Source organism: Urocitellus parryii, chromosome 5 (genome assembly GCF_045843805.1).
Source record: "Urocitellus parryii isolate mUroPar1 chromosome 5, mUroPar1.hap1, whole genome shotgun sequence".
NCBI lineage: Eukaryota > Metazoa > Chordata > Mammalia > Rodentia > Sciuridae > Urocitellus > Urocitellus parryii.
This window is the reverse complement of record NC_135535.1, coordinates 66,440,367-66,466,137: the sequence shown is the minus strand read 5'-3', so window position 1 is coordinate 66,466,137 and position 25,771 is coordinate 66,440,367. Positions and strand designations below refer to the sequence as shown.

General features: G+C 49.4%; 2 protein-coding genes across 12 annotated transcripts in view; one reads left to right on the top strand and one right to left on the bottom strand.

The window, feature by feature from the left end:
* Window positions 1–25,771, top strand: part of Prpf40b (pre-mRNA processing factor 40B) — a 58,157-nt gene that overhangs the window by 14,392 nt on the left and 17,994 nt on the right. For 5 of the 8 annotated variants that reach the window (XM_026407050.2, XM_026407054.2, XM_026407057.2 and 2 more), the window contains 8 exons: window positions 3,142–3,258; window positions 3,470–3,607; window positions 3,818–3,913; window positions 4,120–4,209; window positions 4,420–4,597; window positions 4,890–4,951; window positions 5,061–5,204; window positions 5,290–5,821. In XM_026407050.2, coding sequence (XP_026262835.2) covers window positions 3,142–3,258; window positions 3,470–3,607; window positions 3,818–3,913; window positions 4,120–4,209; window positions 4,420–4,597; window positions 4,890–4,951; window positions 5,061–5,204; window positions 5,290–5,382 — 918 coding nt within the window. In that variant the 3' untranslated portion in view covers window positions 5,383–5,821. Of the gene's footprint in view, window positions 1–3,141; window positions 3,259–3,469; window positions 3,608–3,817; window positions 3,914–4,119; window positions 4,210–4,419; window positions 4,598–4,889; window positions 4,952–5,060; window positions 5,205–5,289; window positions 5,822–12,047; window positions 12,230–25,771 lie in introns of those variants that run through there. The other 3 variants (XM_026407051.2, XM_026407052.2, XR_003302411.2) reach the window with 3 other exon arrangements.
* The window catches only part of Fmnl3 (formin like 3), a 56,877-nt gene continuing 37,875 nt past the window's right edge, over window positions 6,770–25,771 (bottom strand). For 2 of the 4 annotated variants that reach the window (XM_026407044.2, XM_026407047.2), the window contains exons 4-27: window positions 25,460–25,536; window positions 22,372–22,455; window positions 19,066–19,218; window positions 17,760–17,868; window positions 17,509–17,585; window positions 16,917–17,010; window positions 15,865–15,939; window positions 15,651–15,761; window positions 15,220–15,369; window positions 14,745–14,846; window positions 12,972–13,251; window positions 12,464–12,532; window positions 12,250–12,374; window positions 11,854–12,056; window positions 10,514–10,748; window positions 10,285–10,353; window positions 10,108–10,188; window positions 9,882–10,011; window positions 9,098–9,258; window positions 8,712–8,813; window positions 8,277–8,369; window positions 7,904–8,027; window positions 7,658–7,774; window positions 6,770–6,984 (exon numbers count right to left, since the gene is read on the bottom strand). In XM_026407044.2, the coding sequence (XP_026262829.1) occupies window positions 7,683–7,774; window positions 7,904–8,027; window positions 8,277–8,369; window positions 8,712–8,813; window positions 9,098–9,258; window positions 9,882–10,011; window positions 10,108–10,188; window positions 10,285–10,353; window positions 10,514–10,748; window positions 11,854–12,056; window positions 12,250–12,374; window positions 12,464–12,532; window positions 12,972–13,251; window positions 14,745–14,846; window positions 15,220–15,369; window positions 15,651–15,761; window positions 15,865–15,939; window positions 16,917–17,010; window positions 17,509–17,585; window positions 17,760–17,868; window positions 19,066–19,218; window positions 22,372–22,455; window positions 25,460–25,536 (2,796 nt within the window). In that variant the 3' untranslated portion in view covers window positions 6,770–6,984; window positions 7,658–7,682. The remainder of the gene's footprint in view (window positions 6,985–7,657; window positions 7,775–7,903; window positions 8,028–8,276; window positions 8,370–8,711; window positions 8,814–9,097; window positions 9,259–9,881; window positions 10,012–10,107; window positions 10,189–10,284; window positions 10,354–10,513; window positions 10,749–11,853; window positions 12,057–12,249; window positions 12,375–12,463; window positions 12,533–12,971; window positions 13,252–14,744; window positions 14,847–15,219; window positions 15,370–15,650; window positions 15,762–15,864; window positions 15,940–16,916; window positions 17,011–17,508; window positions 17,586–17,759; window positions 17,869–19,065; window positions 19,219–22,371; window positions 22,456–25,459; window positions 25,537–25,771) is intronic. The other 2 variants (XM_026407046.2, XM_026407048.2) reach the window with 2 other exon arrangements.

Genomic DNA, 25,771 nt, shown 5'->3' with positions numbered 1-25,771 from the left:
AGATTAACTTGGTGTCTGATTTGAGAAGGACCTAGGAATAAAGTTAATAAGATAGTACCATTGCACATATCACCTTTTTTTGTTTGGGGGGGGGTACTGGGGCTTGAACCCAGGACCTAGCACATGCTAGGTAAGTGCTTTACCACTGAGTACATCCTCAGCCCCATGAAGTTTCTTTGAAGTCTTTTATTTTAACTTACAAACTCATGCACATGCTGCATTTTAATCCCACATCACCTTCCTATTTAATATGAATTTAATATTTTTAAGTTACTATTAGGTAAGATGTATCATATTGTCCTGTGACTTCCTCTGTTTCTCCGGAACCATATGCCCTGTGTGGAAGTAAAGCCCTGCATGTAAAGTGTCTTGAATGCTAAAATAAGAAATTTGGATTTTTATCTTGTAAGTAATATCATATGGCATCTTGGAAAAGCCATTGGTGATAGTGTGTGGTAGCACCTCCCAGTCTGGAGTGTTTATGTCACTAGGGGAGATATTAGTGGTGGAGACAGTGGTAGAAACCTCAAGTGACAGTGGCAAGTAATTCAGATACTTTTTAAATTTTAGTCATCCTCTGACTTATCCCCAGGCCTCTTCTCTGATACCAAGGCTACTTGGTACCAAAGTCAGAGCAGTACTAAATGCCAGAGGCTGGGTTAGGAATGAAGGAAGGAGGAATGAAGACAGGGAGACCAGTCAGCTGACCTTCTCAGGGTCTAGGTTGGTGGTGATCTCCAGGCAAGGCAGTGGGGATGGCACATGAGGAGAATGAGCTGTAGGAATCTAGCTGGGCTTGAGCTGCCATAGGCACCTTGAGAAAAGCAAGGGGTGGAGGTTTAGTATCTGGGGATTCTATACTTCTTCCTCTGTTTTTGAATGGAGGAGCTTGCATCTCTTTAATACATTGAGATGCTACATATGATTTTTATTGAAAAAAAAGTTTCTTGTTTGAAAAGTTTAAAAACAGTGCGGTTGAGTCACTGAAAAGTGGAATTGCCAGGTTGTTTTATAAACTTGAGGGAAAAGGAGGAGGTGCAGGGATGGGGCCATGAATGATGTCACCATTAGTAAGGAATAAGCAGGAAGAGCAGGATTACAGTAGGAATTCCAATAGGGGAATTATTCTCAAAAGCAACCTGGAGCAAGGAAGAATAAAGCAAATACTGTATTTTGAATAGGATAGTTACATAAACTAATATCCCGATATAGTTAATTTTTTGCCTGGTTAACTTTAGCCATAGAGTGGCTGATACTGACAATTGTTCTGCAGGGCTCCTGCCCTTGCTAAGTTCTGTCTTTCCACAGCACCTGAGAAATACTGTTTTAGACAGCTCCTCTTCCTGTTCCTCCATGTGGGCTACTGCTTTTAGAAGACAAATGAGCTCAGGAGTTTTCTGTGGCCATCCACAGCCAGGTGAACTATGGTGGCCCCTCTCATCTGTAGGATAACACAGGGCCTGGACTTGGGACAGGTAGATAATTGGAGGTAGATGACTGGGCCTGTGGGAGATCAGTAAGAGCTTGGAGGTGAGGAGCATATGCGAGCATATCCCAAGGGAGCATATATCTTAGGATCTGTTGAATTTGAAGTGTCTGTGAAATATACAGTCTAGTATGGGTCTGAAAATCAGCAGAGGTAAAGGATGAGGTTGTCAGGGAAAGTATAAATCAGATAGTGAGAAAAGGATAAACTGCTATTATTAGGATCATACACATATAAGAGAGGTGACAAGAGGTAGGTATAGGAGGGACCTAAAGAAGGAGGGTAGTGTTGAAGAAGTAAACAGCAGAAGCACCAAGGACCAGATGAATGAGGACTGAACAGGAACCCTTGAATTTGACTATTACAATATGAGTGACTTGGGAGAGTGTGACCATGAAGCCAGTGGCTTTGGGACAACATGTTTCAGAGTCAAGTAACTCCTGGCTCTTATTGGCTGAGACGTCTGCAAGTTATATAGTACTTCTGAGCTTCAGTTTCCTTTTCCTTTTCAGTAAAGTAGGGATAATCCATTTGCAAGATCAAGAGAATTAAAATAAAATTTGTAAAACGTCTTGCCTATAACAGGCTGTCAATGTTTATTCCTTTTCCTTTGTGCTGCATTTTAAGAAATTTTGTAACTAAAGAAAAGCAAGGGTAGTTAGCTTGAAGAAGTGAGAGCAGGATGTAAGGGATGTTACAGGTAAAGTGAGGTGTGTGCTTGATGGAAGGAGCCAGTACAGATGATATTGAAGCCTTCACTTCCCTAAGAAAGAGTGAATGTATTTGAGAAGGGTTGGAGAAGTGTAAGCTGAGGAAGTACTTGAAGAGCAAACCTCCTCCCTCAGCGGGTAGATCAGAGGAAGTTAGAGCTGTGTAGATGTAGAGTGAGAGTAGGGAATATGGCTGTGTCCCTGCTGACTTGAGCCCTAGTGGTTCCACATCACTTGTGTTGTCTTGGGCCAAATGAATCATTCTAAGCCTCTGTCTCTTTGGGATATGAGGCTATGGTGATAAGTACAGAGCCTGGCCATGGTGCCAGAAAATGGGGCATGTTTCTAACATTGCTGGAGAGTTGCTCACCTGATGGCCTCCATTTCTGCTAGAAAGACCTGGGATAATGTTCTTTCCCAGCCATAGGTTCACCTATGAGATCTTGAGCAGGTGCTCTCATTTCTCCTATGTAAAATTAGTATACTAGGACTTGTTCCAAATTATAACCAGGAGGATTAAATGTGTGTGAAGCACTCACAGAGGGTATCTGGTACATAATAGGCATTCAATAATTAGAACCAAAATGTAGAGACCAGCAGATGTTGATTGAGAATTCATGAAACTTCCCTGAGCAATAGGAAGATCTAACTGGGACCAGAGCTATAAGCCAAAGGAACAAAGAGCTAATTGTGAGAACTTTAGGCATCACTCAGCAAACAGAGACATCGCCAGCCCTTTAGCTCCATGTGACAACCAGACCAGGGGTAGGCATGGGAGCTTGTCAGATGATGACTTAAACAGTGTGGTTTCTGAAGTGTGGCACAGTTGTGGATCCTCTTAAGGACAGGGGCTTTTTGAACATCCTCTGGTCTGATTCCTATGCCTGTCAGCCTTAGGCCTCAGGCCTGTGGTGCCCTCTGCTTCATGTGTTGCTGTGCCTACAGGACCGGGGCTTCTGCGTGGAGGTGAACACAGCGTTTGAAGACTTCGCCCACGTCATAAGCTTTGACAAGAGGGCTGCTGCGCTGGACGCAGGCAACATCAAGCTGACCTTCAATAGTGTGAGGGGCAGGGTGGGGTGGGTCTTGGATTTTTTTTTACTCATCCCATTGTCTTACTCCTTCCCTTTTCACTCTTGTCCTACTGACTGTCCTGGGTTCAGGGGATCATGACAGAAGGCCAGACCCCAACTTTCTACCTCTTAAGGTATGCCTGAGTGGGCCCTGGGCACTCACCCTTCTGGGTGACCTTGTTCTGCATCTCTGTCTTCAGCTGCTGGAGAAAGCAGAGGCACGGGAGAGGGAGCGGGAAAAGGAGGAAGCACGAAGGATGCGGCGCAGAGAAGCTGCCTTTCGAAGCATGCTGAGGCAGGCCGTGCCTGCTCTGGAGCTGGGCACTGCGTGGGAAGAGGTCAGGAGCGCAGCCTGGCCCCAGTCACCCCTCAAGCCTGAGGGCAGCGGAGTTTCTCCACCACTGAGGGCCCACCCCAGTCACAGCACAGCCCTGGGCCGGCTCCAGTTCCCTTCCTTCCTCTGCCCCTGCCCTGCCCTATGCTCGTGGAGGTGTTCAAGCCCGGCTGGGTGGAGCCTGGTCTGATCAGCAGTGCTCTCCCCGTTCAAGGTCCGTGAGCGCTTTGTGTGCGACTCAGCCTTTGAGCAGATCACCCTAGAGTCGGAAAGGATCCGGCTCTTCCGGGAGTTCCTGCAGGTGCTGGAGGTGAGTCAGGCTTTGGAGCTGTCGTTAAATGCTTGAATTCCCTAGGCCAGTTCCTCAGAGACCTCAGTGGCCTCACATCCTATCCTAGGTCTCTCCTTTCCCTGGACAGCTAAGGATATAGAAGCCTAAGGGAGACCTGGGATAGGCAAAAGGCCCTAGCCTAAGACAGGGAGGCATAGTCCTCACCTTTCTCCCTCTGCTTCTAGCAGACTGAATGCCAGCACCTCCACACCAAAGGCCGAAAGCATGGCAGGAAGGGCAAGAAACACCATCACAAGCGTTCCCACTCACCCTCTGTGAGTTGGCAGGTAGAGGGATGTGGGGGTGAGGCTGGATTGTTTTGGGGTACTCGACACTTTTTGTTTTTCCCTATGTCACCTCCATTGGAAGGAGATTTGAGGATTCTTTTTGGAATCCTGGATCCTCTTCTCTATCCCCAATTCACAGACAAGAGCTCTAGAGGCCAGAGAACCTCTGCATTAACCCATATCTGTTTATGTGCCCAGGGCTCCGAGTCGGAAGAGGAGGAGCTGCCCCCACCATCCCTCCGGCCCCCCAAGCGGAGGAGGCGAAACCTCTCAGAGTCTGGCTCTGATCCCTCATCCTCACTTGATTCAGTTGAAAGTGGGGGTGTTGCCCTTGGAGGACGGGGCTCCCCATCCTCCCACCTTCTTCTTGGATCAGGTAAGCAGATGCTGGAAGATGGAGAACTGTGGATGACTATTAAGAGGAGGAACTCAGCAAGCTCTAGCACCCTTGAGGGTGGAGTGGATTAGGAGGGCTGACCTGTGAGGATGGGAAGAACTTCCTGTTCCTGCCTAGACAGGAAACCAGGAGAAGGAAGGAAAACTAGATTCAACCTTTCTCAAACCACAAGGCCCAGGTCTACAAAGAATGAACAGAGAGGGCTGTGGCAGAGAAGAGACCGAGCTCTCCTTTTTCCCTATGGGAGTTAGTAGGAATTTTTTATCTCCAGATCATGGCCTTCGGAAAGCCAAGAAACCAAAAAAGAAAACTAAAAAGAGAAGACATAAGTCGGTGAGTAGAGAAGGAACTCTGCTTAAGACCTTGCTATTTTGTGGGATCTGTTCCACCTACCTCCCAGCTGTCCACAGAAGCTGAGGAGTTGGGCTCTGGACTTTTACAGAACAGCCCTGAGAGTGAGACAGACCCCGAGGAGAAAGCTGGCAAGGAGAGTGAAGAGAAAGAACAAGAACAAGACAAGGATAGGGAGCTTCGGCAGGCAGAGCTCCCTAATCGCTCCCCAGGCTTTGGAGTCAAGAAGGAGAAGGTGAGAGGCAGAGGCAGGGGCCCGGCCCCAGCCAGGCAGCACTCTGTCCAGGGGGCTTGGGTGAGCCATGCCTCTGCTCCAACAGACAGGCTGGGACACGTCAGAAAGCGAGCTGAGTGAGGGGGAGCTAGAGAGGCGGCGGCGGACACTCCTACAGCAGCTGGATGACCACCAGTGACCTGATAAGCTGCTCTCTGCCTCGGGCCTGCTTGAGGTGGTGGCTTCTTGACCACCCTTACCGTATGCCTCAGACTCCTTCGTCTGTTCGGTGTCCACTTTTCCTAAAGTAAATCCACCCTCAGTACACCACTGTTGGCACCTGTCAAGGTTGCTCTTGGTGTTCAAGGGTTCCCCACTTCCCGGACAACTAGTGCAGTCCTTGCCCACAGCCCCAGGCCATGTTGAAGGGGGGCGGGTGATACCAGTAGATCAAGTATGAGCAATGGGGTCTCCAGGGAAGAGACAGGCTGGTGGACACAGCCTGGGTGGCATAGGGCTGAGTTCTTACCCTCTAGTATCAGTGCCTGCCCAGGGGCTTCACCACTGCTTTCTCCAGGGACCTGACGTATGTGTGTTTTGTTTTTGTTTTTTAAATAACAATATTTATAACATGGCTGGTGACTTTTGTCCTCTCCATGTGCTACTTGGGCAGGCTGGGAACTGGATTGGTGTACACATGCCCAGCAGAGGGCACTAGTGTCTCACACAGGCCTGCTTCCCTTTGTGTCATCAGAAACCACCCAGCCTCCTTCCGGCAAGCTTCTGTGCTCCTTTCCCCAGACTTTTTAATTCAGCAACCATCCTGGCTCCCCCAAGCTCAGAAAGAGGAGACAGCCTGGTGCTTCAAGCTTTTGTTAAGAGAAGGAAGGACTAGGGTTTATGTACAAGAGAGAAGGGAAATGGTACATGTACAAAAAGAGGTGGCCCCTGATTCTCTTCCAGGGACTGAGACAAAACTGGCAGGGAACTGAGCAGATAGTCTGCAGAGACCACCATGCTTCCTACCCCCCACCAAAAAACCACCTAGCTGAGAAAAGGAGGTGAGGAGGTTGTTTGCATGCCCTTTCTCTAGAGGTCTTGGTGTAGACAACCCTGTTCTTCAGGCCACTGCAGCAAGAACAGCATGTGACTTGAATGGGCCAAGGAGAAGGACAGTAGGCCTGGCATCACTCCTCTACACTTATCATGAGGGTGCAGCTGGGTGGGTCCAAGCATAAAAGGGCCTTCCTTGCTCCTCATAAGAGATGATCTGAGATTGGCAGGGTTCCAGGATGCCTGTATACTGCTAGACTAGTGTTGACCATGGAACTGTGAAGAGAGAGGGGAAAAAAGCAGGGAGACTAGCTTTTTCCCTCTCTTCTCACTGGGCTCTAGCAGGGGAGAGGGGCCTAGGTGCCCCCTGTATAAGGTAAAGCTGGAAATGGGTTTTCCCAGCTTTGAGCTAACCCCTTGATGACCTTTTAAGGAATGAAATTGAAGACCACAGGGGCAAAGTACAGTACTGGAGGCACTAGGGAAGTTCCAGGTCTGTAATAGGCCTAGTGCCCACAATGGCATAGGTAAGATCCAGCCCGAGTGCTGGGGTGGCACAGCTGAGAGCAGCATAACCTTCTGCCAGACCCTTGGCTTCAGGTCCACTGGCGGAACTTTGCAGGACTGAGGACTGAAGTGCTTCTGCCTCCAAGAGGGTCTCAGTGGGGGCCTGGAGCCCGAGGGGGGCCACTGGGTGGTGCAGCATTCCGCGCTTGGTGGCGAACAACAATGGGTTGGTGTTGGAGGCCTATAGGGAAGACAAAGGAGCTTATCAACAGGCAGGAAGCTAGGCAGGACAGCATCTTCAGGAGCACCCACAGCAGAGGAACCAGCCGTGAAGTGGACCATGGAATTTGAAGCGAGGCTTTAAGGCCAGCTAGGGAAAATGCTGGGACTCTGTCCTTTGAAAAAAATCAGGTGGGGAGACTACAGGCCACTAGGCAGAAACAAAGTAGACTTAAGCAGAGCCACAACCTGGGAAGAGACCCTTCGAATGTCAGGAAGCAGACATGAGGGGGCATCTAACTGTCCCTGGGCAGCACCTACTACCAGAGCTCTTATGAGGAGGGAACTGTAGAGAAGAGAAGGACCAAGATGCCCTGGACCCAGAAATGTAACCTCAGCATCAGCAATCAAAACAATAAGCCTATGGTCCTGCCTACTCTGGCACAGCTCCCACACCTGGCCCTTGGGTCTTAGTAGAAGCCAGGACAGCATTAGTGAGAGGGAGTCTACTTCTGTGTGGGCAAATGCAGAGGATAAGCCATGCTTCTGGCATCGTGGGGCATGCAAGAAGTATGTGTTCCCATACTAAGAGGCAGCTAGGGAATGATTCCAGAGCATGCAAGGGAGTGCCTATGGGCTCCAGCAGGTGTCCAGGGAGGTGGGCATGCAGAAGGGGCAGCTGTGGTGCCCAATACCTGTCAGGGGCCCCAGCCTTGGGGGTTAACAGTTTGACTCATCATGGTGGGCTGCATCACAGAAGAAGCGTGAGCCCCGCTTGGCAGTACGAGCCGTGAAAGGGACACTCTTCAACACTGGCCCAGGAGAGAGACACAGTGGTCAGGCCTCATTGGTGGGCAGTGGGGCAGGGGTGGATCTGGATAGGTTGGGCTCTGGGATCTGGATCCAACACCAGGCCCCAAAGGAGGGCAGAAGGACCCCACCTGTGATGATGTCCTCAATGGTACCATCTTTTCCCTCATAAACTGGTCGGTGCTCCTTAGCCTGGCGTCGCCTCAACTCTGCAATTAGCTCCTGCTGTTGCCATTTGTTCCGCTGGGATGGGGTCTATGGCCAAGCATTTGAAAGGGGAAGGAAGTCATCAGTAATCTGACAAGGGGCTGGCTCCTGTCCCAAGATGCTCCTGGCTTATGTGCTACTGGGTATCCCCCTCCCAAAGCCCAGCTCCTCATCCCTCTGGATTCTAGCCTCAATCCTTCTAGCCTCAGATGTATCTGTTGCAGTTTCCCATCTTCTCTCTAGCTCTACTTCCCCCTCAGTCCCCAGTTCTTTGCCCCAGTTCTTGGTCCCACGCACCTTGGCATCCAGCTTCTTGGCTTCCTGAGCCAGCTGTTTCTCCCGCATTACCTCCTCCTGCTTCTTGCGGGCTTCATTCTCTTGTTCTGCTTCCTACAGAGAACCAAGGTGGACAGTGAGGCTTACAGGCTAGGAGGGGAGGAGCTGACACAGAGTGGAGAGTAGGTGGCAGTGGGACCAGTGAACCCCAGGTGGCCACCTTCTGGAGGGGCACTTCCTGCTCCAAACAATGACAGGAAGAACCTGGGCCCCCACCCTGCCACACCAGTTCAGCTATGAGGCCTCTCGCCAGCTTCCATTGCTCCCTTCCCAGGACCCAGAGGAGGAGTTTGAAAAAGCCAAGACTTGAAGCCCGAGCTCTCTCCCCCTCAATCCTTTTTAAAAGAGGAGTTTCTCACTGTCAAACCTCTCTTTAAAAACCCCTCTTCAGCTTACCTTGTAAGAACGAATGAATCGGACAAATACTGGAAAAAATACAGAAGGAGGTGTGGTCTTGGGACTCTCTCCAAAGTAGCGCACAACTGCATTGTAGGCCTCCTGGGGAAAGGGATTGGCAGAAGGGGGTCAGCCTGGCAGGAAGAAGCCCAGGAACAGGAGGCCCACAGAAAGCAAGCACAGGGTCAAAGGAAGGAAAATCAACCACTCAAGCCAAGGTAAACTGGAGAGAATTTGGGGTCCTTGAGGGCCCCAAGTGCCCATGTCTCCAGAGATGGCTGTCTGCCACCCCCAAACCCCTCTCTGACATTTGTGTTATATAAAAGAACCAGCTAGGCTTACCTAGACAGCCTGGGTTGCTCCTGCCCACTCCATCTCTTGCTCACCTCTGCTGTCTTGGCGTCACGCTGGAGCTTATCCAGTTTGCCTTCATTGGTGCTGAGGAAGCTCCGAAGGACACTATTGTCATGAATGCTGCATTCTCGCCGAATCAGCTCCATGCCCCGGCCCAGCTCCTTCACATCTAGCAGCACATTCTCCAGGGACACTGTAGTAGTCAGAGGCCTTGCTGAGGCCCACCTATGGCCTGGGATATGCATTGCCCAGCCCAGCTACAGCAAACACCCTGTCCCTTGGCACAGCTCACTAAGGTTCTCACCCAGGTATGGACATGAAGAAGGAAGTGCACACCGGAGAGCTGGGTTCTCTCAGGTAGAGCAACTCCAGAGAACAAGGTAGCAAAAGGAGGCAAGCTACAGTTGTTTCTGGTCTCCAAAGTGGAGCTGACTTCTTGCCCAGCTTCCATAAACTGGCACAAATAACAGCTACTTTATGTCTGTGGAGGGCTTCATGGTTTTTCTAATACTGCATGCACCATAGAGAAATGCCTCTGAACCAACTTAAGGAAGTTGGGAGGAAAGAGTCAACTCCCCTTCCTGTTCCTGCTCCTATTGTACCTCACTGGGAAGGCTAGGCCAGGCCTGATGCCTAGAGAGAAAGGCCCACCCTGGGATGGCCTGCACTCATGGCTCTAGCGGAAAGCTTTGAAGTGGTCAGAAAGTTAACAAAAAACTAGAAATAAATGGACCAAGAGTTCCCTCTCCTCATAGCTTCCTGGGATTGTCCTAGGCTGAACATAAGGACCTGCCTACCCTGGCAAACTCGCCTCACCTGCTGCAGCCTTCTCCACAAAGTGCAGCTCATGCCAAAAGTTAGTTAGGTCTGGGTATTTCTCCTTCACTGTCAAGGCGATGAAATGCAGCAGAGTCATCTTCCGGTCAGTGGACTTAGTGTCCAGTAGCTGGAAGGGAGGGAGAGGCAGTGCCAGATAGCTAAAAACAGGCTCCACCACCACTGTACCCAGGCTCCCTGCCCATGCTACCCACCACTTTCTTACCAGATCTAGGCTCTGGAGCTTGAAGCCATACACAGCTCCTCGCTTGCTGCTATTCATGTAGTTTCCCAATGCAAGTATGATCTGTTCAGCAGATGTGTGGGAAGCAGGTCAGGTCATGCCCTAAGGCTCCCTCTCTATAGCCCCCAGGGCCAACACCCCATTCACCCCTCTTCCCACCTCCAGCATCTGCTTCAGCTTCTGTGAAGACTTGACAGAGGCAGAGGCTGCAATTATGGCATTGAGTTGCTGGAAAATGAGATGAATACTTGAGTCACTCCAGGCTGGGGTAGTGGTGTGGAGTTAAAGTCAGGGAAGAGCTAGGAGGAGAAGCAGGGCAGGGGAAGTGCTCAATAGAAAGAGATGGAGCAGCAGCAGCAGAGGATAACTATTTGGATGTGGGCTATACCGGTGTGAGCATCTGCAGGTTGTCCTGGAAGTTGCCCAGAAAGGCCATGCCAGCCATTCGCTGAGTCAGCCGCTCCACCTTGCTGAAGAGCAACATGAAGCGGTCCTCAGCTGCTAGCTCCTCTAGAGGCTGCCGCTCACGCTCGTATTGCCGCAGTAGCTTCACCTCAGCCTCCGTGGGCAGGAAGCGCATCAGGCATTCCACAAAATCCACAGGTAGTGTCTGTAGGTCATACCTGTGTAGGAGGGAGGATCACAGGATCATTTGCATATGTCTTTCCTCCAGGAGAAATGGGGGTGAGGACTGCATGAGGCGAAGCTAGAAAGCAGAGCACCATCACAGTGGCACCAAAAATCTTGGGAACATTCCATGTTCCTGTTTTTTATTTGCTATAGGGGAGTGAACCCAGGGGTTACTTTACCACTGAGCTGCATCCTCAGTCCTTTTTAAATTAGTTTTAAGACAAGGGTCTTGCTAAGTTGCTGAGAGTCTTATTTGCTGAGGTTGGCTTTGAACTTGCAATCCTCCTGCCTCACTCTGCCAAATTGCTAGGATTGCAGGTATGTGCCAGTGTGCCCAGCTTCCATACTCCTGTTTAAGAGCCCTTCAAACTGGCACAATGGTGCACACATGTAGAAGATCACAAGTTCAAGACCAGCCTGGTCTTAGTGAAATCCTCACTCAAAATAAGATTTTAAAAGGGAGTGGAGAGACTCAGGATGTAACTCAGTGGTAGAGCATTTATCTAGCATGCGCTGAGGCCCTGAATTCAAACTCCAGTACTGCCAATCAGTCAATAAATGTAAGTCCATCAATTTCTGCCCTCTGTACCTATGATAAAGTCCAAACACCTGAGCAGGGCCTGCAGGGCTTCTGTCCAATTTTCTACCCTGTCCCTCCTAAATTCTCCTCCCTACATTAAAGCCAGATTCCATTTTTAGTACCCAGGGTACCAAGCTCCTCCCTCTGGGCCCTGAACTGGACTAAAGTGTGCACTTCCTTTAGATGTCAGTTGAGATGTCACCTCTTCTGGGAAGCCCTCCCTGATCACAAAGTTCAGTCATGTTGCTCTTTCTGCCCTCTAGGTGGTGTCACTTGGTGTTACTGCACTGTTCCCACTAGACTAGGAGCTCCCTGAGTGAAGGTCTAGGTTCATCTCCAGCACCTCACATGGCTTCTGGCACATAGCATGGATGCAATAAGTTCTAGCCAGGACAGTGGATGATGGAGGGGTGGAGGAACTGTCAGGAACCCTGGAATTTAGGAAAAACCAGGTTCCTGGGTGGAGAGCTGGGTTGCCAACTGGTTGGGGACCAGAGCCAGGTCAGTGGGAGCCTCACGTGTGAATAGCCCTGCAAATCTCCTCAGCTGAGCGGCCAGCCTTGCGCAGGGTGATGGCCAGGTTCTTGGCACGGTTGGCTTCCAACAGGGTCACCTTGCTGGCAGCTTTTTGTGCTGTCTTATTCTTGGAGCAGATGAGGTCAAGGGCAGGGCCCTGAGCTTTCGTCTTAAACAATTCTTCAAACTTGTCCAGATCCAGGTCCTGGCAAGAGTAGATGAGAAGGGAAAATACTGCAGCCTCATACTACGCAACGATCTGCTGGCAGTACACTCAGCACGAGCCTAGCTCTGGTTCATGAAGCTGACCCTGGTCCCACTCTGCCTGAAGACAGAAGTCTAGGAGGTCTGGCAACCTGGTCTTCAGCCCCACCCTTCTGGGCCCCAGACCCTGTCACCTCCAAGATCTTCTCATCATCCAGTTCACTGAAGACAGTGCCACTGATCTGATTGGGTTTCAGTGCTGTCCAGTTGAAGACCGGCAACCGGAACTTGGTCTTGATAGGTTTCTTAATGCGAATGGCTAGTTTGGAAGGAGTATCATTGAGGATGGAGCCAAGGACACATTCCCCTGATTCCACCAGCCCTGTCCAAGGTCCTAGAGGCACTCACCTGACAGGCCCACTGTCAATACCACAGAGGGAGCAGCTCCAGGGAGAGGTGGGGCTGGGGGACACTTGCCTAGGGGAAAAAGAAATGGCACAATGACCCACGGGTCATGAGACTTCTTGGGCTGCCCTCTCCTCTGCCCACCTGTCCTGTCCTTACAGACTCTTAGGAGAGGAGGCTGTGGAGGCTTTGAGTTCAGCTCAAGTCACTTCCAGGAGTCCTGTCAGAGGCGGTTCAATCTAGTCTCTGCCTCAGTTTTTCCAGCCTCTCCTTGGCTGCTTTGAAGCAGCATTTTGATGATTCTTGAAACAGGCCCACCCCTGTACCAGTAACCCAAGCTTCCTTAGATGGTAGCTCCCCATCAGCCCTTTCTCTCTCTCTCACTTTGACTTGATAGCCTTCCATCCTTCAAATGATGCCATTTCCTGGCTGCTAAAGAAGACACTGCTGACTAGGGTTTTGGCCCCACAATGTGGCTGCCCTGCTGGGCCTAGAGATCTTGGTTACTTACCTGGTAAAGGGGGAGGAGGCGGGGGCAAGGGAGGAGCCGGTGGTGGGGGCAAAGGAAGGGCCTCCTCGGCAGGTGGGGCTGGAGCTAGCAGGTCCAGGTCTGAGGGTGGTATGCCCTCGCTCAGCTCTGCAGGGCCTGCTCTGGTCAGGGCCTCAACACCCATGGGCTCCAAGCCACGAGCACTTGGCTCCATGTGGCATCGGCGCTGGAAGGCCTCTTCCTTCTCCTTAATGAGCCTCCGCAGGGTATGCACCTGGTGGCTTGTGTTCTCATATGTCTCCTATTGGGCAGAGAGTGTCATTGAGGGAAGGATGGGCTAAAGGCACAGCAGTCATTACTCCCAGGAGTAAGAAAGATTTCCTACCCAAAGGATAGTCAAATAAGGGTCTTGTGAGGTGCTTAGAGTGGCAGAATTCTAGATGGGAGAGTAAGGGAAGCCAGAGTGCAGCAGAGCAAAGGAGGTGAGTAGAAGGGCTGGCCTCCCTCTGCTGGCACCATGAAATGTCATTCTCTCTGTTCAGGACTGTTCTCACAGCACCAATCCTTCAGGACCCAGGATAAAGGATGCTACTATGAAATTCTCCTTAGCTACTACCAGTCTGATGTAGCTGCTTTCTCCATAGCCCTTGGGGTCTCTCTTTTTTTTTAAGATGTTGATAGACCTTTATTTTATTCATTTATTTATATGTGGTGCTGAGATTTGAACCCAGTGCCTCACACATGCTAGGTAAACGCTCTGCCACTGAATCACAACCCCCAGCCCCCTTGGGTCTCTTTATTGCCCTTTTTTTTTAATTTTCAAATATTTTTTTTAGTTGTACATGGACAAAATTCCATTATTTATTTATTTATTTGTTTGTTTGTTTGTTTGTTTATTTATGCGTGCTGAGGATTGAACCCAGTGCCTTACACACACCAGGCAAGTGCTTTACCACTGAGCCACAACCTCAGCCCTTCTTTATTGCTTTTATTTAAATTTGGCCCTGTGTAATTGCACAGTTGGAAGCCTCATGGATAGGCTTTGTCTTAGCCATCTCTGAACCCTCCATATTCCTAATTTGGTACTTAACAGAGGCTCAGCTCATGATCATATTCCTTGGGAAGAAAAAGGTTGGGGCAGGATGACAATATCATTATTATTATTTTGATACCAGGATTGAATCTAACCACTGAGCACATTCCCAGCCCTTTTTTTATTTTTTTTTTGAGACAGGGTCTTGCTAAGTTACTTAGGGCCTCTCGAAATTGTTGAGGCTAGCTTTGAACTTGCGATCCTCTTGCCTCAGCCTCCTGAGCTGCTGGGATTACAGGTGTGCACCACCACATCCAGTGGGGCATGACTGTATAACTAACAAAAAAGTGGGGGAAGGATAAAGCAGAGAATGAAATATAAGAAGCCTCTGCATTCCTAATTTAGGATACTTTGTGGATGGCCTAAAAAACAGCTACTCCAACCCTGATCTGTAAGCAGGGTTGAGAAGCACGTGGAGGAAAAAGCAGCAAGATGGGTTGGGAGGAGACTGGAAGGGACTCCAGGGGTACCTGCGGGTGCACAGTCTGCCTCTACCCTTTCCAGTATGTCTTATGTCTTGCCCACTTTGGTTTCAGCTTCCCTCCCAAACTAAAAAATAGAGTGAAATCATCAGAACACCACCATCTGTGTAACTCAAGGGTAGATCAAGATCTTTTCTTGACATAACTCAGAAGAGCAAGGTCCCAAAGCACTGGAGCCCAGGGGTGGCCATGGCTTTCCTTCCCCAGATTTTTTGGTACCTTGATGCTCTCCAGCTCTTTTTCTCGCTGCAGCAGCTGCTTCTCTAGCTCTGCCACCCTCATCATGTTCTCATTCTCCAGGTCCAGAAGCTTCTCTGTGAGCTGCAGGTTGGGAAGGGCAGGTTTGGGGCTGGCCCTAAAGCCTAGGCACCCTAATGCCCAGTCAAGACCTGGGCCCAACATTCCCACCCCATAGGTCCCCAAACGCAGCTTGGTTAGGTGGCTTCTTTACATCACCTCCCGAGGGCCCAAGGTCTGACCCCACATGAAACAGCAACACATACAAGGCAAATGGCAGCAGTCTGAATGCATGTGACTCACACCATAGCATATTCTAGAGAGCCTCAGTGGATTCTAAAGTCTTTCTGAGGCTCAATCTGGAGGCAAGTGGGTAAACACAGGATTTTGAAACTCAGTCATCACCATCCTCCCTGACACTCAACAAAGGTTATGGCAGACAAAGGAGGCCACCTACGTGAGACACATGCTCTTCTAGTTCTTCCACCTTCTCCAGGGCTACATTCTTGGTCTCAGCATCTTCCAACAAACCCCCTACATCAAACACATTGTCGAGGTATGCCTGAATCTGCACCTGCAACTTCTCACTTTCCGTATGCCTTGACTTCTGGGGAGAAATCAGAAATAGTAGTAGTTGGGGAACCACCTAAAAACTCTTGGGTCTTTGTCACCCTCTCACAGCCTATAATGCAGGGATTTCCTGCTACTTGCTGTGTCAGTATCTGGCCCTCATAGAGCTGCCTGGTTAGAGAGGTATCTGTAGGATATCCTAAAACCCAGACCAGAGAAAACAGGCAAGTTCCAAAGGCATCAAGGACTAAGTTTTTATAAAAGAAACACTGATGTTTCTAAGCTGGATCTTTATACCAAAGCACCTGGCCAGCTCACCTGAAGGAACTCCTCCAGTCCCAGCTTTGTAAACTCATACTGTAGGTGGACCCGGAAGTTCATATCCTCCACTGAGTGTACCACAATGTTGATGAACTGCATGCAGGCCACCTAGTGAAGAATAAAAATATCAAAATACAATGTCACCATGGTCCCTTTCCCTAAGGAGCACATGGCCCTGCTTGGCATGCACCTGCCCTGGGCTGTTCCTCACCATGAAGTCAATGTTGCTGTCCTCATTACGGAAATACTCCATCAGCTTCTCAAAGCGGTGCAGCTCCTTGCACACCTGGATGAGCAAACTTTCTCAGGGAAAAGATCTGCCCCATGCAGAAACTAAGCCCCTGAGCTGAGGCTCCCAGAAACATCATGGCAAAGGCATTGGTTCAGACCAAGTTTAACCACAGCTAATCTAGGAAATGAGCCATTCTGGATACTTTCTGAAGAAAACCTGGGACCTGGAATTTGGCCCTGGGTCTCTGGTCTCTCACCAACTCACTAAGGGAAACCAGTAAAGCCTGTGCCCTTAGGCTGGATTTTAAGTGCCTCTGGGGCTACGCCAACAAGAAACACATAAGTCTGATGCTGCCAAGTTACTGACAGGAGAAAGGGAATCAGGACATGGCTGAAGCAAGAGGCCAAGGTCCCAGGGGAATGCAAAGGAGGAGCCAGTGTGCAGGAAAGTCCTCTGCCGGCGGGGGTCCAGAGGCTCCTGTGAGTCCCTGGGCTTCCAGGAGGAAGAGCTATTTCCTGACTTAAACAATGGATGCTAGGGAAGAGGTCCAGAGAGGAGGAAGGGGTGGGACCACACTATGGCTGAATGTCGAGGAATCCTACATTCAAGCAGATTGGGGTTTCAGAACCAGGCCCAGAGGCTTAGGACATTCCACATAGAAGCTCTCTCCCCTCACTAACAGTGGACAACTATCTGAGAGACATCCCTTTCCTCCCCTAATAAACATACCTGCTTTGGTTCACTACAGCAGAATTGCCTGGCAGTTCTCATAAACTACAGATGCCCAGTCTCCAGTGGTCTGGAATGGGGCACAGGGAGCTAGCTGTGTTAACAAGGTGAATCTGATAAAGCCAGGTTAGGACCATTACACTATAGCCCACTGTTCCTAATCTGTGCTGTTCCTAATCTGGGGAGCAGGCTGCTTAGCCAAACACTCAAGCATTAAAATCACTAGAAATCCCATGAAATGGTGCTTTAAATAAATACCAGGTTCCCCACCTTCTCCACACAGATGCAAGCAGGAGACTGACCTCTTTGAAATTGTCAAAGGCAGCCAGGATGATTTCGTGACCTCCTCGCACCAAACACACAGCTGCTAAGAGCTCCAAGACCAGGGCTTTGGTCCTAAGGAGTGAAAAAGGAAGATTAATTCTCTTATCTCCCCATCCTGACCACCACACAACTTATGCTCTTGACTAGGGGAGTCCTTCTGGAGGACTGAGACAGCCTTGGCAGCAAAAGAGGTGATGGGTTTTGGAAGGAGATGGGTAAGCCTGTAATCCCAACAACTCAGGAAGCTGAAACAGGAGGATTGCAAGTTCAAGTCCAGCCTCAGCAACTTAGTGAGACCCTGTCTCAAAAATAAAAAGAACTGGGAATGTGACTCAGTGGTTAAATACCCCAAGTTCAATCCCCAGTATCAAAAAAAAAGAAGAAGAAGAAGATGGGTAAGGAAGGTTTGTTCCCAGGATCACAGCTGTGCAGACCAGCTGTGCAGCCAGGACACTTCCCCAACAGAGGAGAGAGGCCCAAACCAAGGTTCCGACATAGGCAGACTGGTCAGGGACAAGTAGAGGCCAGACCTCTAGAGCCCTGAGAAGAGTGGGGAAGGCAAGAACCTACCTTGGATTCTTGTTGTTGAGGCTAAGTGCAATCTCATTGACAGCATGGGGATGGGACATGACCAAGTTGAAGCCATACTGAAAAGGAAAAAGATGGAGAGGACCTTGATGGGGAAGGGAGAACCCAGCAGATCTCCTTGGCCATAGGCCACTAGCAAACCTGTCTTTCATAAGCTGGTGCCCTGTTAGCTCTCCTGGTTCACCAGATGAGGCAGAAGAGGTAGAGCACCCATGGCTAATGCTGCCCCTTACCTGATAATTCATGATGGCTCTGAGACAAAGGATACAGACGTGGACGTCATCTTTTTGGCTTACCAGGCGGGAGTTCTTCAAGGCCCTGCGGCCAGGCAGAGTGCTGTACCTGGGGAAAAGGCCAGGCTGTCAGGTGGGGTTTAAGGCTGCTGATGAAAGGTCAAAGAGTGCTCACCATCACCCAAACACCAGGCTGCTCCTTAGCAGCAGAAATAGGAAAAGGACTTTGTACCATCAGTCACAAGAAGGGTGCAGAAGGCAGATTGTCAGCTTGTGTTCACCTCCCAGAACAGAACTTTGTCAGCAACTTCCCAACATCCCAGTTCCATAATCAGTGTTCATATCATGCTAATCCCAGAGATCCTCAAAAATATACTCAGAAGTTGTGTAGGCCTTCCTACTCCTTGAGTTGAGTCCAAAGAGATCCCCCCCCCCAATTTCAGTTGCTGTCTGTTCTTCACATTTAGTGGGGCAGGAGCACCTTGGTTCTTATTCCACTTCTGTGACCCCAAAAGGCAGAACAGAACCCCAAAGGCTTTAGAAAGGCCAGGGGGCTATTTCTGCCTCTGCATCACCCCTCCACTGCCTCAATAATGTTTTGTTAAAAAAAAAAAAAAAAGAGGAAGCAGGAATGGAATTTGCTTCTGCATTTATTAGAATGATTAGCAGTGTTTGAGGGACAAAAAACTCAAATAGGAGAGTAGGAGAGAAGAATGGCCACAAGACAGAGGCCAAGGAAAAGGCTACAGGGTCCAAAGGACAACCTCCTGGGATAGGAGTTCTGAGAAGTCATCCAGTACATCTGTCTGCCTTCAGGCAGAATGGCTCTTAGGACATCATAGACAAAGGAACATGTAGCAGCCTTTGAGAGATAAGGCCTGAAGGAAGAAGGGAAGGTGAGAGGCAGGGAGGTGAATGGGAGCTGGTCTCCTCTCCCAGCAGCTGATGGGCAGAATGAGAGCTAGAGGAAAATACATGAGTATAAGAGCTAGATCAGCCACCGAAGCCCAGGCCCTGCCCAAGAGGCTGGGGAGGAATAGCCAAGAGAGTGAGGAATGAAGGAGGGGGAGAGCTGGAACCCCAGGTGGGTGGCACAGCTAAGGACCATGTACTTACCCAGGACAGACCGCTGGGCAGAGTCAAGGAGACAGAGAGGACAGACCAGAGACAGACTGGCAGGCAGAGGGCAAGAGAGCTGAGCCTGGAAGCAAGAGTGAAGGGAGGAGCATGAGCACTCACCGCGGTTACTGAGACCTGGACTGGGGCTGGGGTGGGAGGCAGGCGGGAAGAGCGAGCACACACATACCGGAGCACAGACTGGCGCGCAGAGCGAGCGAGGCTGTTGGTGAAGGGGGCCGACAGGGCGCTGGGCGGTTGCAGGTCTTCGATTGACCTGCTCCAGGACCGGAGTTTGTCAAATGCACCATCATCACCACTCTCCAGACCCTCAAAGTCAAACCTGGAGCATGAAAGGACACACATACGCACACACAGGCACATACACAGGAGAAATTCTGTGCCAAGCCCCCCAGTGAGCCTGTCCCGGACTCTTCAGGCAAGGGTAGCAAAAAGAGAAAGCGAAATTGGGAAGCAGAGACCCAATCCTGGTCCTGGTCATGAGAGCCACCAACACAGGACAGGGCAGAATAGGCACAGGCAGCTCCAGAAGAGGGATCTGAGGAGATGGGATGCTGAGAGGCCAGTTCTTCTGTTCCCCACTGGCCAGGCAACTCCAGGAGGAATGGTGTCCCCATGGCCCAAGGACTGTGGGGGCTGCTATCTTTTTGCACTCCCAGCCTTAGATGGGACATCTCAAAGCAGCTGTGGCTCCACATGGAGAATCTTACTCCAGAAGGAGGGTAGGGAATGTGCCAACTGTGGTCTTGCTAGTTGGCCAATGCATTGAGTAGCTCTGAATGGATAGGAAAGGAGGTCCCACCAAACCCAGAATGGCATAGTCTTTTCTGCTTAAAAGGAACACCACTACCCTAACCTAGCTCTGGCTGGCTTCCCCTCTCTCCATACCAAGGTGCTGGTAATGAAACCCACCCAAGGCCTTAAATGCTAGGCAAGCACTCCACTGCTGAGCTACATCCCAGCCCCCACACTATATTGTTTTTCTTTTAATTTTTTAATTTTGTTCTAATTAGTTATACATGACAGTAGAATGCATTTTGACACACTGTATACAAATGGAGCACAACAACTACCTCTGGCTGAACTTGGTGCCTACACTAGTTTTAATGACCAGGTTTTCTAAGGTTGGCTACTTGAGGCTTCTAGGTTTCTCTGATATAGAGGCTTCTTGAGCTTTAGCTTTCCTGGGGGAAGAAATATGCAGGTTGAGATTATGGACTAAGGACCTGCAGTCTAGCCTCTACAGCAGCTGGGACAGTTTGTCACTTCCTACTTCTGGGATCACATGTCTCCCAACATCAGCAGTTTGTGAGTGTAGCCAGGGCAAACAGGACAGCTGAGCTCAATGACCCACAGGGTCTTCGTTCACACATGCTCATCCAGGTACATGCTTTGAGAAGCAGTCCTGCACATTCTTACTGCCCTCTTCCCCTGTAGGTCATGAAGGAATAAGGAACATCTCTCACAGGCTCTTCCCCCACAGAGCATTCCATTCCACACACACACACAGCCCCAGGTCAAAGGTACAGAGGCTGGGGCTTTGTAGAACAAATGATATCTATAGATGCCCAAATGTCCCAAATGAGGTAGAGTGAGAATCAGAGTCCTGAATCAGGAAGTAATTAATGGGGAGCCATTCAGTAGACCTCAGAGGAACCTCCTTGATAGAGAGAGAGCTTATGCCTTATTCAGATTCTATCTGGCCTCATCCCTTCCCAAAACACATTCTCTCACTTCCCTGAGTCTTTTTAAGAATCAAAGGTATTTCCATGGACACTTAATACAGTACTAAGTTTTCAGTGTGCTCTTGGTTTAAAGCAGCTGGGATTTGTTTGCTTTCCAAATAAGCTAGGCTTATTTGGAAAAATGATCTACATCTTTTTACTATAAAGATTTAAAAATTCACTTTAGCAAATGTTTTTCATTTCTTTCTATAAAAAGAACATTTAGAAGCCAGGCACAGTGGCATATGCCTATAATCCCAGAGACCTGGGAGGCTGAGGCTGGAAGATTACAAATTCAAGGTCAGTCTCAGCAACTGAGTGAGGCCCTAAGCAACTTAGTGAGACACTATGTCTCCAGAAAAAACAACAACCACAAAAAAAATACGTGTGGGTGGGAGTCCTTGGGATGTGGCTCCTAAGTGGTGCTTCTGGGTTTAATTGCCAGTACCAAAAAAAAAAAAGGGGCTGGGGTTGTAGCTCAGTGGTGGAGCACTTGCCACACATGCGTGAGGCGTTGGGTTCGATCCTCAGCACCACATAAAAATAAATAAATAAAGGTATTGTGTTCATCTACAACTAAAAAATATAAAAAAAAAAAACCACATTTAAAGAGATAGGAGGATCATGAGGTATGGTTTCAGCAGGGATGGAGATGAGGAGTGGACTATTCTTGGTGACATGGAGACCAAACCCAGGTGAGGCACCTTAGTTTGTATCCCTAAGGTCATGACACTGAAGACCTACTGGACAAAAGAGAATGGCTAGGGGAACAGAGACAGTAGAAAAGTAAAAGTCTAGGTAGGGGCCATCATAGCCCATGACATGGGACTTTCAGTGAAAGTTTACTTTCAGTAAACTGCAGAAAGTCATTAGCAAACCAGGATGATCATTCTCTCTGGGGCTGACTTGTCTAGGGTATAACTCTGAATGTGCTGGCCATCTCATTTATTATCAGTATCACTCCTCTTTCCATATTCAGATAATTATGGTAAGGCATACTGATGTGAATAACATTTAATAACAAAGCTGCTACTACAATGTAGAACTAATATGTTCCAAATACTACTAAGTGTTTTACACATATTACCATCTAATCCTAACAACTCTGAAACATGGATGTCTTTCATAGAAGAGGACAAACGTGCTTGAAGTTACACAGATAGTACATGACACAACTGAGGGCCAAACCTGGCTTCGTATGATTTGAAAGACCTCATTCTTTGCACTATACCACACTGTTTCCTGTGGCCACATCCAAGTCCCCAGGCTGACTTAAAAAGGTTACCAAATGCTTCATCCATCTGTCCAGATCAAAAGTAATGCTCACTGCTCCTGGGTTCAATAATGACCTGAAGTAACCCATTCACAACTGGGCCTAGAGTGGCTTTATGAAGACTTAATTCTGCAGAGATGGATGGATCCCCCCAGAGTTTCTCTTCCACAAGCCAGGACATTTCCTGGATTGCCTACAACCTGGCATTTGGATTCTTTGGGTTGATTCCAAGTTCCCTTTCCATATCACTACAGTCCCCAAAACATATTTACTCCAGCCAATAGGCCAATCTTCCCTGTTCCCAAGACATGCCCTTGGTTTGCCTGTCCGCTTCCATACCACTTCTGGGCTACTTCCTCCTGTCCTGGGAGTCCCATTTCCATCTTCTCTGTTGGAATCTCACCCTTCTTCTTCTCAATAGAACAGGACTGTGTCTTCCCCAATGGGTCCCCACCCTTAGCCTTGGAGTGGTACTTACATGACAGAACACTGGGCAAAGGACAGGTAATCCACCAGCACATCCAGGCCTTTGTTTTCATCATTCAGAAACTCCCGGACCCACCTGCAAATACAGGAAACAGAGTAAAAGTGAGTAGAGGATGATTGGCCTCTGACTCAACAACGCCCCCTCCTCAGTTCTCCCAGAACTTAGCACCAGGCTGGGAAAATTCTGAAGACCAAAACCCCTGACAGACCCATTTGTGGTCATGTTACCAGCCTGGAACCCTGACTCAATAATCCTCTGTATCTTTTAGGCTTAACACAAGGCTAGGCACACTGTCCTTGCTCAGTATTTGTTGGAAGAATTGGGGAGGCATCCAGAGCAGCTACCACAAGCCCATGTGTAGAGCTGTGTTTGACAGAGCCAGAAAGTCCCCAGCTTGGCTGATGTCTCAGTCAAGACACAGGCAGGAAGGGCCAGTAAGTACCCTGGAACAGAGTCTCACTGGGCCAAATGGCTCTGAGTTCAAGGATAGCAATTTTGAGAAGCAGTGAGCAAAGGGATAATGGTTTGTGTGTTTAGACAGTGAGCCTGGTGTAACTAGAAATGCCTGAGGAAATGATCAGGAACTGGAGGAACTCCAGAATACCATGACTACTTGGAGCCTGACTGAAAAAGTGGACCCCTCAGCCAGGGAAGCAAGCAGGTACACAACAGGGCACCTAAAGGACAATGTCCTATGGCATTTTTGCCCTTCTGCCTTTGCTCCTTTGGGGCTGAGATATCTCTGGGAAGAAAGTTAAGAGTGAATTCTGAATGTGATTGTTATAAGATAGGTTCATTCTACTGCAAAGACATAAAACCCTCAGATGAAACCTTGCTCTCCTGAGTGCTCTATTCTCTTGGAATGTCTAGGGGATCTATATAAACCAGTTGCACCCAACTTCCCCACCCCCTGAAGGTCTGTTTTTTCCCCACAGCTGGAACACCAGCTTGGCCTGCCACACCCCAAGGTCTGGAGAGAGGCTGGGGCTAGAACACCAGTGCTGGCTGAGATTTGGCAGCAGTCTCTGGCTGAAGCTGACTGACACCGGAGCTGCCTGAAGTTAGCTTCCTCTCTGGGGGCCTACAGGCCTCCCATTTCCTGTCTGTCTGCTCTCCAGCTCCCCACCCCCTTCTCATTTCCTGTCTGAGTCTACACTGCTATTTTCGGGATCTTGACACTTTAAGAAGAGGTTAAAGGGCAGTTAGGCAAGGCAAAGAAACCAATACAAACCAGAGAGGAAGAAGGAGGTGATGGGGCTCTGGAATCCCACTTCAGAGCTGTCCCCAACTCCAAAGACTGAGTTCCCATCTGCAGGACTGCATACATGCTTCTGCAAGCCCAACCAGATCAGGCTGAGGCCAAAGCAGAACTCTCCTCTCCTTACCTTGTCTGGCCCCCTCTTACCTTGTAGCCCCCACAAGCCAGCCTGACAAACTTCCTGCCAGGAAGGATCCTGGCTCTCCTACATAACTACCTAGAGAAGCCTCAGGTCAGATTCAGGGCTCCTAAAATGCAAGCACTAAGCTATTCTCTGGGAACAAAGGACCAGGTTTAGACCTCTAACTTGTATGCTAACTGCCAAGTGGCCTAGGGCCTAGGAACCAGGCTGCTCTGGCCCTAGTCCTTGGCCAGATGCCAGAGGGCAGGCACCAGGTAAAGGAGGAAGACAGAGGAGACTGTCATACATTGTTCTCTGGCCTTCTTCCAAAAGGAGTAGAACCCTATCTTTGCCCTGACTGTTCAACAGGATTTAAGGAAAACAACAGAGCCCACAAGGGAGAGAAAGCCTATTCAAGTAATGTAGGTGGCTGGTGGTACGTTGCCCATGTCACTCTCACCCTCATATACAGGTTAACTAAAGAGCCCAGCTAGTGCTCCTTTTGTGATAGAATTCACCATAGGTGAAGGCTTGGCCACACATTTTGCAGTGGCTTGGCTTTGCATGTCAGGCTCACAGATGAGGTATGGAAGCCATATTTTGGCCCCCACAGCACAGTTTCCAAGGCCAGGAACCATCCCTTTCCTGTTCTCTCCTGTGCCGCTTCCTTTTGAGCACTGCTGCAGCTAGCTACAAACAGGTGTCCCCTCCTGCTGAAGAGCCCCAGGCAGGCTTGGCCTCATGGTGGACAAGCAGGCTGCTGCTATGACAGGAGAGGAAAGGCTGATGATGTTATTTGGCTCTTTCCACCCCATTCTCGGGAAGCTCAGGGACCTGGGGCTGGCACATGCCTAGCTATCCCATCCTACCCTAAGCTCCACTTCTCACTCACCATTCATGCAAGACCCCTCTATCAGGAGGGAACCCCTGCTTCCAGCTCTATATAAGGTGTCCCTAACTATCCTCTCTGCATGTACACACACATTTTCTGCTTTTTGCTGCATATACCCTTGCTGGTGACAGTTTCATAAAACTGAGGCATTTCCCTCTTTCACTGTACCTCCCTGAATTAGCCCTCTGCCTGTTCAGCAGTTCTGGTTACCTGACTCAGAGGCTGCAAAGAAAGACTCACACAGATCCTGAGGGCCCTCTCAATGGGTTGGCAACACAGGCTCTGTGAATACAGGAAACATTCAACTCCTGGCTGCACTACTGTACATCTTCTTTCCTGGTGCTTTAAGGAAGCTTCCTCTCCTCACGAACTAAGACTGTTTTCACCCAACTAAGCAAATAACCTTCTGGGTGCTAAAAAGTGCAAAGAGTTGCTGAATAAGAACTAGGTCTCAGCTACTCACTGGAGTATGTTTCCCCCACCCTCAGACTTCTCTGGGCCCTCCTTGGCCCAGCACCAGGCCACAGGCAGACTCCATTCTCAGCTGTTGTGGGAATGTCTTCCACTCAAAGCCACAGACTGAGGACCCAGGAGAGGCCCCATGCTTGCCAGAAGCATCCAATCAGCTGCTGGCAGAGCTGAAGGGAAGAAAAGCCAGAAAGGCACAGTGTAATGCTCTGGGGAGCAAAGAACCATTCAAGAGGCTACTTTGTCCTATGGCAGGAAAATAAATAAGCAAATCATCCTCGGTGTGGTAGGCAACACCTGGGACCAGGTGGAAAGGCCGGGATGGCCAAATCTGACTTACCCAATGTGGTTGGTACGAAGTGAAATCTCTAGTTCCCTTAGTACTTTGGTCGACTCTTGCACTCTCCTCCTGAACTTCTGTAAACATGGAATCTTCTGTCACTAAAGTCCCCCCATCCAACTTACAGTACAAGAAAAAGGGCAGAAAAGGAAATGGAGGGGGTACAAGGGTCCAATTATAGACCTCCCCTCCAGTACTGGGCAGCTAGTCCAGGCCCCTAGCCTCAGAGCCCAGAAATCCACCTCCCATTGCTCAGAAGATGTCCTAACCCCCATGGCAAAGGGTTTGAGTCCAAACCCCACAGAGCTATGA